The sequence below is a fragment of the Notolabrus celidotus genome, chromosome 9 (assembly GCF_009762535.1).
Source record: "Notolabrus celidotus isolate fNotCel1 chromosome 9, fNotCel1.pri, whole genome shotgun sequence".
Classification (NCBI taxonomy): domain Eukaryota; kingdom Metazoa; phylum Chordata; class Actinopteri; order Labriformes; family Labridae; genus Notolabrus; species Notolabrus celidotus.
In genome coordinates, this window is record NC_048280.1 from 21,908,378 (window position 1) to 21,921,479 (window position 13,102).

At 41.3% G+C, this 13,102-nt stretch overlaps 1 protein-coding gene across 1 annotated transcript in view; it reads right to left on the reverse strand.

The window, feature by feature from the left end:
• Nucleotides 1–13,102, reverse strand: part of slf1 (SMC5-SMC6 complex localization factor 1) — a 44,590-nt gene that overhangs the window by 24,316 nt on the left and 7,172 nt on the right. Inside the window, 7 exon segments of the mRNA XM_034691315.1 lie at nt 3,174–3,253; nt 7,835–7,944; nt 8,385–8,530; nt 9,046–9,214; nt 9,309–9,337; nt 9,340–9,418; nt 9,420–9,462. Of these exon segments, the coding sequence (XP_034547206.1) occupies nt 3,174–3,253; nt 7,835–7,944; nt 8,385–8,530; nt 9,046–9,214; nt 9,309–9,337; nt 9,340–9,418; nt 9,420–9,462 (656 nt within the window).

A 13,102-nucleotide genomic window follows, 5' to 3' on the forward strand; every position in this document is an offset into this window, starting at 1 on the left:
ATATATATATATATATATATATATATATATATATATATATATATATATATATATATATATATATATATATATATATATATATATATATATATATATAAATAATCTCAATTACCTCAGCTGGGTATGTTATGTTTCATTCTTCTCTTTGTTAGCAAGGTTACTGAAAAACTACTGGCTGGATCTCATGAAATATGGTGGTGTGTACCAAAAGCCAAGGAACACTTTGGAGCTATCCCAAAATCTAACACACCGCTAAGTACTAGTAGCTGGTCTGACACATAATCAAGCAATATTATTAAACAAATTTTAGTAGTGAGTAAGAAAGCCATCAGAGATTACAATGGGTTTACATAATTTATAATAATTCCTATCAAAACACAAGATTTAACAATTAAATATGCTGGCTACAGATTCTCTTCCATTAAGTGTACTGTTAAAAAAAACCCAGCTTTGATAAAAAGCTGACATCATTATCATGCTGATCCATGTTCATGATGTAACAGAGGCATAACAGAGACAAAAAGATGTCAGTATAAACGGCAGAGCCAACAGGAAAGTATGTAAATGTGGAGCTTGTGTTGTATGTGTATTTGTCAATTCTCTTTGGCTCTCACAGCAGGAACGGTGTCAAATCAATCATGAACTGCAATATGATAGCACTGTTTGGTTCAGTATCAAAGTAGAAAGGTGGCTCAGAAGTGTAGCTTTGTTACACAGCTGCATTACACTACACTGCACTACACTGCAGCATCTGTGTGTAAAGGCAGTTAAAATGTGCTTTCCACAAATTAGGCTGATTATGTGTGTTATATTGTATTAGTGAATAGTGGTGCAAAATTAATGAAGAAGATTGCATGATGATGTGGTACCCAAACACAACCTTATCAGATAGTTGACAGTTTTGAAAATATATGCAGACTAGTTTCATGGCTATGGCTCCAGATTTGCAAAATACTGAAGACTTGGACTTCATACTTGACCAAAGTCTACTTGCCTGAGTTATACTACCATATGAACTTTTCTTCATTATTTTTTTAATGATTTCTTTAAACAGGTAGACAGAGAACAGGGACAGATATGGTGAGAAGGTGAAGGAATCGCATAGCCCTTTGGCCTGAGTTCAACAATCAGGGTACCAAGCTGCTCCACAGAATATTAGTTATAATTTATCAGGCATCACCTCATTGCCAGGTTATGACATGGAACAAAGGTCAGTTAATGATGTAATCTGATCTTCGAGTTTTCATGTCAACCCATCAGGTTTTGAAAATACCCAAACGTCAGCTGTTGCCCCAACTCAGTGTCAAGTAATGCAACAAACCAATGTCAGATTGAGACGTCATGCCAGCTTTTTAGGTTATGACGTACCAAACCAACCCCAGGTTATGATATCACCCCAGGGTTAGTCTGACGACACCTGATGTTCAGGATTTTGATGATAACCCAACGTCAGGTCATTACCTTGCTTCAGCGTAAGGCTATGACATCACCACAACGTCAGGTTTGATGTCGATCTACCCCAAGGTGTTCATGTCAACCCAAAGTCATGTCTTGAGGTCAAACCAATCTTAGTTTAATAAATTAATCCAACATCAATTTATGAAGTAACCTCAAAGTCAGGCTTTTGATGCCAACCCTGACTATGCTATGACATCACCCAAAGCTCAGGTTTTGATGTCAACCAAATGTCAAGTTTTGACATAGCCTAAATGTTACGTCAGGTTTAGACATCAACACCAACCTCTCAGATCAGAACCCCTTTTGATTTTAAATACCTGATTAGAAAGGTCAAAAATAGAAATGAGCAGCTTATCAGTCAAGGAAGATCTAGTGATAAAATCAAATGCCCAAAACAGTTAATAATGGGCCATGTTTTTGTTAATGTCAAGCTAAAACACCACAACTCAATCATCTGTCAAGTGCTGTAGCTCTCAAGTTAAACCTCACTTATGAATGAAGTTGCACAGAGGCTTCATATTCCCAAGTAGATTGGAACAAGCCTTTAAAATACTGAACTTAGATTACACGAAGCTAAAAGCAAACCGATTTTCAGCGATTAAAAGGCATCTTGTCTTGTTTGAGAATCTACATACAGTATATTCTGCTGATTTAGATGGAAATCTCTGCAGAGTTTCCAGAAGCAAATACGAAGCTGAAAAAGAAAAGTTCATCTCAAATCCCTCAACCCTTCTCAGCTACTTTGACAAAGATACAGAGGTTCCAGGAGGCGAGACAGATGCTCCAAAGCATAAAAAAGTGCAGCATATAAGAAAGAGAGCTTATATATGTGGGTGAAAAAGCCTGTAAGAGAAAGAGAGAGGAGGGAAGAGAGAGAGAAAGAAGAGGGTGAGGAGCAATGGGATGAGAGGGCGAGAGGGGAGGATGCTGTGCCGATGGTTCATCAAAAATTAATGCCGACCGCATCGGTATAGAGATCACGTAGTGGAAAAACAACACATGCCAACAGCCTTGAGTCTTCTGCCTCAGCCCTCCCTCCCCCGCTCCCCTTCGCCCCCCATTCTCCCTCTCCTTTACCCTCCACCCCTCCTTCGCACCAGCACAGGGCCTTTCTGATCAGGTGGAGGGGGGAGATATGAGCTCTGACACCTTCGAGAGTTCACATAGAGTGCCATGCCTCTAATTGCAGGAAGTTCCACCAGTGCAGCCGCTGTACATCTGCAGTGTGGCCTTAATTGCTGCATGTAATATCTTTAAAATGGAGATCTGAGGCATACTGTGCGTACTAATATATGATACTGTTTTGTGCGAGGAAGCCATTATTTCTCTATGTGCCATTTAATTATTGATCTCTTCGAAAAGGTGAATAAGACATGAGGAAAGGGAAAAAACAAACAGTGATGTATGTCAATGCAAATAGATCTAGCAGAAAAAGAGACGTAATACGGAGGTGGTGATGCGGCCCAGAACGTACACGACAGGCCGCATTATACAGCCGGGTTGGGCTCACGGCTGACTATATGGAAACACGGCTTGATGCAGATCAATCACTCTCCATACATTATGTGCTCTTCATTAAACTGGAAGTGATGACAGAGCTATCATGTCCCTTTTTACTGATGACCTAGTGTGGTGCATCAGTCCATTAAAAGTCCACTCCTTGCAAATGTGCAGCTATATTTTTAGGTGTGTGCGTTTGAAAGTGTGTGTCTTACCTGCTGCGTTGACTCGGTTTAAACCTCTTGGGACGTTTTCTTTTTCCAGGTTTGTTTCCATCACCAAAGAGCTCTCAGTGCTGCGTGAAGAGAAACATTAGGTCAAAGGAGTTAAATGATAATATACATGGATGTTTTAGACCTAATCAAATAAGAGATTATCCAGGATTCACATTAACAGTTGTCAAAGACTGACCATTTCAGAAGAGAGGGAGGAGACCTGGTGCTACAGAGAGCGAAACGGGCATCACTGCACTGTAAAAAGTGCCATTAGCAAATGAATCCGTCGTGGCTCTGTATCATTCCATACAAAATCTGACAATATCTGTCAAACCTCTACTGTGTCGGCCACACACACACACTTCACACACTCAACCCTGCATTCCTGTCTCCAAAGCACTTTTCCTCCCACTTAACGCCTCAAACGCACAGACGGAGAATTCAATGTGAGCAAGCACATTAGGAGGAATAACTAGTAAAAGAAAGTGAAGCCTCTTCAAAGTAGTGGCGTGCTAATAGCTGTGGGCTGTCACTAGTCCTGTGAGTGGGTACGGGAGATCTCCCTGCATGGAGCCTGACAGGTGTCTTCAGTGTATACGTGTGTGCATGTGCGCGTGTGCCTGCATGGAAGCGGAGTGCCATCCGTATAACAGGGAAGAGGCTTGTTCCCTGGTAATTGGCTTGTTCAGAAGCCAGGAAGGAGCTCCCAGCAGTGAGGAGGAAACACACGTCCTGTCACGTTGCTTGTTATTAGCAGGGACAAGGCTGCAAAGAGATGAGACGAGCTCTGTGCGTATATACAAGTGTGTGTGTTTTTGAGAGAGTCTGGAAGAGTGTCTTGGATAAGGGCGTACCACTTCAGCCGGGTGTCCCCTGTCCAGTGGGGGTTGACAGTACTTGGCTTGTATATGCTGCAGTCTCTCTTTCCCTCACGGCCTTCTTTAGGAGGCCAGCATGCTGTCAACGGCCTAGAGATCAACTCTGGGCCTGGGGCAAAGTGTATCCTTGGGGGCTAAATCTTAAAGAACTTGTTTGTAGTAATAGAACTAATAAGGAAGTGTATGTTAAATGCAACAGCAGTAGAGAGCTATGCAATACATTTTGCATGTGCCTTAATTCAACCAAAAGGTGCACATTTGACGGGTCTCCAATGTTATATTATTCCTCAAGTTGATCTAGAAAGAGACTTTTCTTAAAGCAACGGTTAGATATTTCATTTTTTGTCGATTTTAGTGGCTCCTACGGACATAGCAGTATGTCTTTTCACCACTGATAATGTTGTGTACCGGAGTGTTCTGCATTCCTGAGCAAAAATTACGTTCCACCTAACTTTTAACTGGCTGAAGTTACACACTTAAAATCTTTGCTGTGGAAAATATTTAAAAATGCTGTAAATTCCTCTTTAAGTCACTGATACCTGTGAATCAGTCACAGGTTATAGCTTTATAGAAATAGTTGTTATATTTTCTGATTTCTGGTTATCTTTGCAGGCCATTTTGAGGCATCAGAATTCATTTATACTTTTTATCAACCAGTTCAAAACCCCTCAAAGAATGTTTAAATCGAGCTGACACTGACATTGAACTGGTCTAGTAAGAAGAGAAGAGCCAAAGTAATAACATAGTCAAATGGTTTGAAAAGATAAGCAATGCACAGCGCTTGATTAAACCAGAAGGGAGGAAACCTCAATTTAATTACAGCTTCCCTTCTGCTAACAGAACTCACTGCCATGCAGCCAGCCGGCAAGTCAAACGTTCATCTAAACAGTCGGTCAATCAGCCGGCCTGTCAGCTTGGTATGGCCTGGATCTGTGCCCTGATGCCAGCCTGGCTGTTTGTGCAAAAGGAACACTGGCAATCTCTCATGTATGACTACAGCAGCTTTACATCACAGTAAAACAGCCTGATGCTTTCTGAACAGCCAGAAATGAAAGATAAAGGGGTCATTTGGCTGCTCTCTGCCTTTATATGAACAGCGCTGGCTGCATGGCCAAAAGATTTTCCAGGATTTAGTCTTTGAGTCGTACTGGCAGCTTGGTGAGTCAGACAAAATACAAGTGAAACAAATGAAAACCAATACTCTATTAGTCTGATCAAATTTAGACTCCTGAACATTTTGTTTCTATTTCTTATCATTTAACAGTGACGACTCCATACTAGTGGTCGAATTATATCGTTTTTCATTGGTGTTGATAATTAGAGAGCAGGTTGGCTGATGGCCAATATATAATTGTGATATGTTGTAGTTATATTTTTGCACTGATAAAATAAAACTGTATGATAATAAAAAATGAGAAACAAGTTATGTATAATTCCATTATTCCATGCACTGACTACAATTTAATAAACATGGTTATCTTAGCCAGTAACATTTTTAGCATATTTTTAAATTAATTCATGAATTAGAAAAATACATCGGTTTATGCTAAAGATTTCATAACATGGATGAGAATTAATGTTGGAGGCAAAATTAAGCTTTATTATTCTATGCATCATACCACACTTGTTACTAAACACTAGCCAGATTTGTTGTGCTGTCATTAGGATGGAAAAATAATTTAGAAAAGACAATGGTGACTGAGGAAATGTAGGCAAACATGTATAGCAGGGTGCATGAGAGTTCTAGTAAAGGCACACACATTTGTTTTGTATTTTTAATCAGCTCTGTGAGTGCAGACATTAGGCGATACAGATTATTTTAATATGCCATAAATCCGCCAGATTAATTAGCTGACCAATTAATTAAACAAGACCTTCATCAGTAAAACTGGCTATTTCTATAAGCCAAGCTTAATGCCTCTAAGTGATGCCTCCAGGTCTAGTCAAAGTTTCCACTAACTAAGATCGGCCACGCAAGTGGTCGCTGATGGACTTTTTTTAAAGGCTAGGATTCACAATGAGTGATTTGTTTCATAGTCATAAGACAGCATGTAAGACTACGTACATGTACATGACAAAATCTGCAAAGATATGAGACGTAGAGCCTAGTCCACATGGTGGGCCAGAACAGACAAAAACCTGCTTTTGAACTGCTGACAACTGTTACAGCTGAAACAATAAACTAAGTTGATTTCTTACATAACATATTCAAAAAAGTTTTGCTGAGTCATACTCATAACTGCATCAACCGACTACACAATGTATTGAAAAATGCTTCAAGATGACTTGATGAGTGTGCCAGACAAAATACTCCAACATGCGTTAATTGATTAACGGTGTCAACATCTCTAAAAATGTGCACAATATTGTGAATCCGACCATGAAACATGAAGAAACAAGATTCCCTCTGCTTTCTGTCCTCAATTTCTCACCAGCTTTGTCATCCTGGTGCTATTCTTTCTCTCAGGGTCAAATGATTTTACACGCCCTTTGGCATTTCTTTATCTCATCCGCACAGATTGTGCTTCTTGTCTTATTCAGCTCCTCTCGCATCTATGTCAAATTAAGCTGAACCCTTAAAAAGCATGGAAAAGCAGAAAGTACAGAGAGAGCATTGATGGAGGGAGGGAGGGAGGAGTGGGATCTGGTCAGAGTATGAACCAGTAGCCTTCACATGAACCTGCTCCCGGCTGACTCCTGCCCTTCTCCAGGCCAACTACCTGCTGGTGGAGTAGCAGATGTCTGATACAGAGCAAACTCTGTGTGTGTGTGATTGAAATCAAAGAGGGATTTAGAATGCAAGGGCAGATCAAGAGAGGTGGAGAAGGAGGGGTGATGGCTGAGAGGTGGTGGTCATAAGGGAAGACACAAAGGCCTGATGGGAAATCCTAGTCTGCTTATGCTCTCCAAACCAGAGTCAGTGCTCTCTATGTGGTGTGTGTGTGTGTGTGTGTGTGTGTGTGTGTGTGTGTGTGTGTGTGTGTGTGTGTGTGTGTGTGTGTGTGTGTGTGTGTGGGGGGGGGGGGGGGGGGGGGGGGGGGTGCTAACCTCCCTTTGCACCCCTCCTGTCAGCCTGCACACACTGATAGGATCAGACCTGGGCATGACCCATCACATGCCAACTCCTCACGCTCCGTCTGACCTCCATTTGCCTCCCTTCTTCTTTCCCCTCAGTCCATTCATTCATGCATCTCTGCTCTTCACCCCCCCCCCCCCCCCCATCAAAAACACACACATGCACTCATCCTCTCTCCAGGTGTTCCTTTGTTCCTTTTCACTCACATTTCTTGTCTGTCTGTACATTTTTTCACTTTTTGCCTCATGCTGTCGACCCTTCTATCCAAGGGTCGAAAATTTACAACAGAGGCCGCGTCAAGTAGCTGTGTTATGCAGATGCTCACAAAAGCCAACAGAAAAAGATCAATAAAGACAGGAGCAGGATAAAAGAAAGTGACAGATTTTATTACACAGCTTCTGTGAAATCTGACCGCAAACATGAATCCCGTTACACAAACCCTTTTTTTGATACATGTCTGAACCCTTAAAAAAATATCCTGTACTTAAAAGAAAACTACTTTTGGGGATTCACACACAAAAAAACAAAGAAAGAGGAAGTAGGCAGGATTTGATGTAGGCTTAAAGGTGTTTTATGACCCCCTTAAACACTGAGATAGAGAACAAGAGCAGCAGAGAGCAGCAACACTTGTAACAAACTGTGAATACTTCCATTCAAAATTGATGCGTGTGCGTGTGCGTGTGCGTGTGTGTGTGTGTGTGACTGACCTGCAGCCTACCCCCTGACTGGCACAGCTCTGATAGGTTCGACCTGTCCTGATTCCAGCCTCAGAAGGACTCTGAGCTAAACTCCCCAGAGCAGGCAGGTAGGACATCATCTGTTAGAAATCACAAACACATACAAGGTTATACTTTGTTCTCACACTGCAGATGGATGTTAACAGGTTAACTGTATCAACCATGTTTGGCTCTGTGGCCCTGAGAAGTAAAACAGTACAAAACAACTGTGTTTTATGCCATTGTAACTTATACTCTTTTATGAAAACAAGGCCAACTGCACTTTCCATGACTTCAGTTTGCCCCCGTGTCAGTGATGTGTAAAGAAGCTATTCTCCACAATATCATTCAATGTCTCCTTCTCTCACTGAACTAAGCAGCAAATAACTGCTGTGACTCAAACAAGTCAGAGGTGCGTGCCTCAAATCACGACAAACCCTGTCAAGGGCAAAATGAAGTCAGGACTGATAAAAGCAACAAGGTTTCCCACGGGTATGTAATGGGAAACTGTGTGAAGAACAAAGACTTTATACATACACACCATTTTCTTGCGTGAGAGGGGATCATCTCCAACTGTGAATCCATTTCTACTGCAAAGATTGCTAAAAATGGCATCAGCCATCACCAACTTCAGTCTGGTGGAGTGAGTCCTGCTGACCAGATCTGCCAGATTTACCGCAGACAAGCCTTAAAACTAATACAGAGGAAAAACACTTCAGATACCTTTGCTGAAACTACTACTAACTTCACTGTGTATGCCCCCTATCCAGAGAACCCAGGATGCTTTTACAAGTGGGGCGAAGGAGACATTAATAATGGCGGTTTTTTTTTAAATGTCCACAGATGTAGCATTGTGTATGACTGTGAGAAGAGAGTTCCACAGGGTCAGAGCTGCTACACTGATGGCTCTGACCTATTTCTATTCATCAAGAAGAAACAGAAAGCTGAGTATGAACACAACAAAAGACTTTCCAAAAATCCCAGGGATACTAGATGCAGCAAGGTCAAAATGAATACCAATAATTCTGATTTTCCTGCAGAATACTGTGCTTAATTTCCTCTGAGTATTGTCATTGCAAATTATATGTTCTGAGACTCACTGAAACATGCAAGTCATACCACAGAAGAAGTTTCATATAAACAGGAAACAGATGTTTTTGTAGCTGTTCTTCCTATTTTGCACTTATTCTTGTATTTCATACCCTGGCTGATGACTGCAAAGTGCTCTGCCAGGTCTTTAAGGCTCTTTTCCACCAGCTTCTGGTTCAGTTTGAAGTGCTGTTGACACCAGAACTCCACCACCACAGACAGGAGCTCCAGCAGGGTGTGCAGCAAGCGTGGTTGCTGCTTCTTATCTCTTGCATTGTGGTCCTTCAATGAAGATAACATCACTGGTGAGATCACTCAAATAATGGTAAAACACAATCATAAAAGATGAGCAAATGTTAAGAACTGAAATATTTACCTCATTTGCAGCCTGAATCAAGTGTTGAGGAGTTGTTTCACAGCTAGGGACAACAGCGTGGAGCGCTCCCAAACTGTCCAGAAGGTCCCATTCAGCAAAGATCCTGAAGATTGAAGACTGAGGGACTGCAGTTCCTTCATGGAGAACAAAATCCCTGAGGGACAGAACAGGAGTGATTGAAGGGAGAATGAAACTTGTACAGAATTTATTTTCAACCCCAATTATATAAAAAAAAGTTAGGACGCTGTGTTTGTTTATAAATGCTTGTTTTGATGGTTTGAAATGTTGTCCCATTCTTGCCTAATAATGGATTTCAGCTGCTCAACATTTCAGGGTCTCCTTTGTCATATTCTCTGTTTCATGATGCACCAAATGTTTTCAATAGGTGACCAGTCAGGACTGTAGGTAGGCCAGTATAGCTGACTTTGAACTGTGTGCTGATAACAAGCCAGGTGGTCCTTGTCCTCTTTAGATGATTTCCAAAAAGAAGGTCAAATTTGATCCATCACAACAAAGGATAGTTTTCCACTTTGCCTTAATCCATCTTAAATGGGTCTGGCCTAGAGATGTCACTAGTATTTGTGGATCATTTTTGTATATGGTTTCCTCTTTGCATGTTACAGTTTTAACCTGAATTTGTGGATGCAGCCACAAACGTCATAGACAACTAGAAAGGTTGCATTTCCTGAAAGCAAATGCGTTGAAATGCTGAAGCTGAAGGCTGAAAGCTGTGAAACACAGCTGAACATGTGGAAGAGTAGTAGAAGTAGTTGAATTAGTGGAAGTAGAAGGATTAGAAAATGTAGAAGGAGAGGAAGTTGAAGAAGTTGAAGAATTGGAAAAAGGAGAAGAAGTTGAAGGAGTGGAAAATTTAGAAGTGGAAAAAGGTGAAGGAGTGGAAAAATGTAGAAAAAGGAGAAAAAGTGAAATAGGAGAAGAAGTGAATAAAGTGGAAAAATTAAAAAGAAGTTGAAGTGTTAGAAGTAGTAGCACCTATAAACTGCTTGACAAACTATGGAAATGTCTTACCTGTGTGTGTGTGTGTGTGTGTGTGTGTGCTTGTGTTTGTCACTCACTGATGAGGTCATCTGAATCACCTGGGTGTGTGTGTGTGTGTGTGTGTGTGTGTGTGTGTGTGTGTGTGTGTGTGTGTGTGTGTGTGTGTGCATGCGTCTTTGTGTTTGTCACTCATTGATGCGGTCATTGAATCACCTATGTGTGTATGTGTTTGTGTGTCGGTGTATGTGTGTGTGTGTATATGTGTGTGTGTGTGTTTGTGTTTTGAGGTCATCTGAATCACCTGTGTGTGCGTGCGTGTGTGTCTGTGTGTGTGTGTGTGTGTGTGTGTTTGTGTGTGCATGTGTGCATGCGTGCTTGTGTTTGTCACTCATTGATGAGGTCATCTGTATCACATGTGTGTGTTTGTGTGTGTGTGTGTGTGTGTTTGTGTTTGTCACTCACTGAGGTCATCTGAATCACATGTGTGTGCGTGTGTCTTTGTGTCAGTCAGAACTGATGAGGTCATCTTAATCACCTGTGTGTGTGTGTGTGTGTGTGGTGTGTTTGTGTTTGTCACTCACTGAGGAGGTCATCTGAATCACATGTGTGTGCGTGTGTCTTTGTGTCAGTCAGAACTGATGAGGTCATCTGAATCACCTGTGTCTCCAACTGTCATTAACGTTTTCCAACTGTCATTAACTGTTGCCATGGTGATGGGACCAGCTGTGTAACTTCTGTGTGACAGTTGATTTAGAATGGGATTCGTGGGGAAAAGTAAGGTCTACATATGCCGACACTATGCGATAACCGTAATAGCTATCAGAAAAAGGATCAAACCGTGAGAATCACAAGACTCTGATGAACACAGTGATGTGTTTTTCATGTCTGTACAGTCAGAAATGTAGTCAGGGCAGCGAACTAAGAAAAGTGAAACGTGTGCTCCCCTCCAGAAATATTTAACATTACGGCAGATGGCCGAGCAGAGAGACTTTCTCTGACAGTTGGTGACCTGCTGGCTCAACGGTACCATCTTTTGCTTTGGTTCCCTCTTTGACAGAAGCAGGAGAAGACAGGGAACGTTTGATGTCTTATTTGTGTATGTGGAGTTAATTGTTTGGATTTTATGGCAGTTGTTTGGAGAATTTCAAAGATCTCATCAGCAGGCCTCACCCTCTGTCTGATGACATCACGTGCTCTACTGCCATGAACAGTCCGCCATACACACCAATGTTAAAGTTAGAAAAGCAGCAAAAAACTTTATGTCATTTCAAGCTGTAAAATATGAAAAACTATAAAAGATACAGAAAAATGTTGAATACAACATTAATAGCTGAAAGATTTGTGAACATTTTTAATGCAAAAATGAAGGCTGTATGTTGAAGTATGCTGAAGCTGTAGAATCTCAAGTTGAATGAGTGAAAGGCAAATTTGCTGAATTCTCCCATCTGTTTCAATGTTAAAAAAAAGTTAAATAAAGTTGAATAATCAAAAAGCATAAGGGTTGACATATGTGAAAAGTAGTAGCCTGCAAGAGGTGAAGAAGCTGAATAGTTGAAAAGTTTTGAACGGTGAAAATCGGACAAAATTTGAAGGCTGTGAAAGCGGGTCACGGAAGTGGAAAAATAATAATAACTAGAAAGGTTGCATTTCCTGAAAGCAAATGCGTTGAAATGCTGAAGCTGAAGGCTGAAAGCTGTGAAACACAGCTGAACATGTGGAAGAGTAGTAGAAGTAGTTGAATTAGTGGAAGTAGAAGAAGTGGAAGGATGGAAAATGTAGAAGGAGAGGAAGTGAAGAAGTGGAAGAAGTGGAAAAGGAGAAGAAGTTGAAGGAGTGGAAAATTGCTAGAAGTGGAAAAAGGTGAGGAGTGGAAAATGTAGAAGTGGAAAAGGTGAAGGAGTGGAAAATGTAGAAAAGGGAGGGAAAAAGTGAAAAAGGAGAAGAAGTGAATAAAGTGGAAAAATTAAAAGAAGTTGAAGTGTTAGAAGTAGTAGCACCCTATAAACTGCTTGACAAACTATGGAAAGGTCTTACCTGTGTGTGTGTGTGTGTGTGTGTGTGTGTGTGTGTGTGTGTGTGTGTGCTTGTGTTTGTCACTCACTGATGAGGTCCTCTGAATCACCTGTGTGTGTGTGTGTGTGTGTGTGTGTGTGTGTGTGTGTGTGTGTGTGTGTGCATGCGTCCTTTCTGTTTGTCACCCATTGATGTGGTCATTTGAATCACCTATGTGTGTATGTGTTTGTGTGTCGGTGTATGTGTGTGTGTGTGTTGTGTTTTGAGGTCATCTGAATCACCTGTGTGGCGTGTGTGTGTGTGTGTGTGTGGTGTGTGTGTGTGTGTGTGTGTGTGTGTGTTTGTGTGTGCATGTGTGCGTGTGCTTGTGTTTGTCACTCACTGATGAGGTCATCTGAATCACCTGTGTGTGTTTGTGTGTGTGTGTGTGTGTGTGTGTGTGTTTGTCACTCACTGAGGAGGTTCACTGAATCACATGGTGTAGTGCGGCTGTGTCTTTGTGTACACAGTCAGAACTGATGAGGTCATCTGAATCACCTGTGTCTCCAACTGTCATTAACTGTTTCCAACTGTCATTAACTGTTTCCAACTGTCATTAGCCATTGCCATGGTGATGGGACCAGCTGTGTAACTGCTGTGGGACAGTTGATTAAGAATGGGATTCATGGAGTAAATTAGGGTCTACATATGCCGACACTGTGCGATAACCGTAATAGCTATCAGAAAAAGGATCAAACCGTGAGCATCACAAGACTCTGATGAACACACTGATGTGTTTTCAT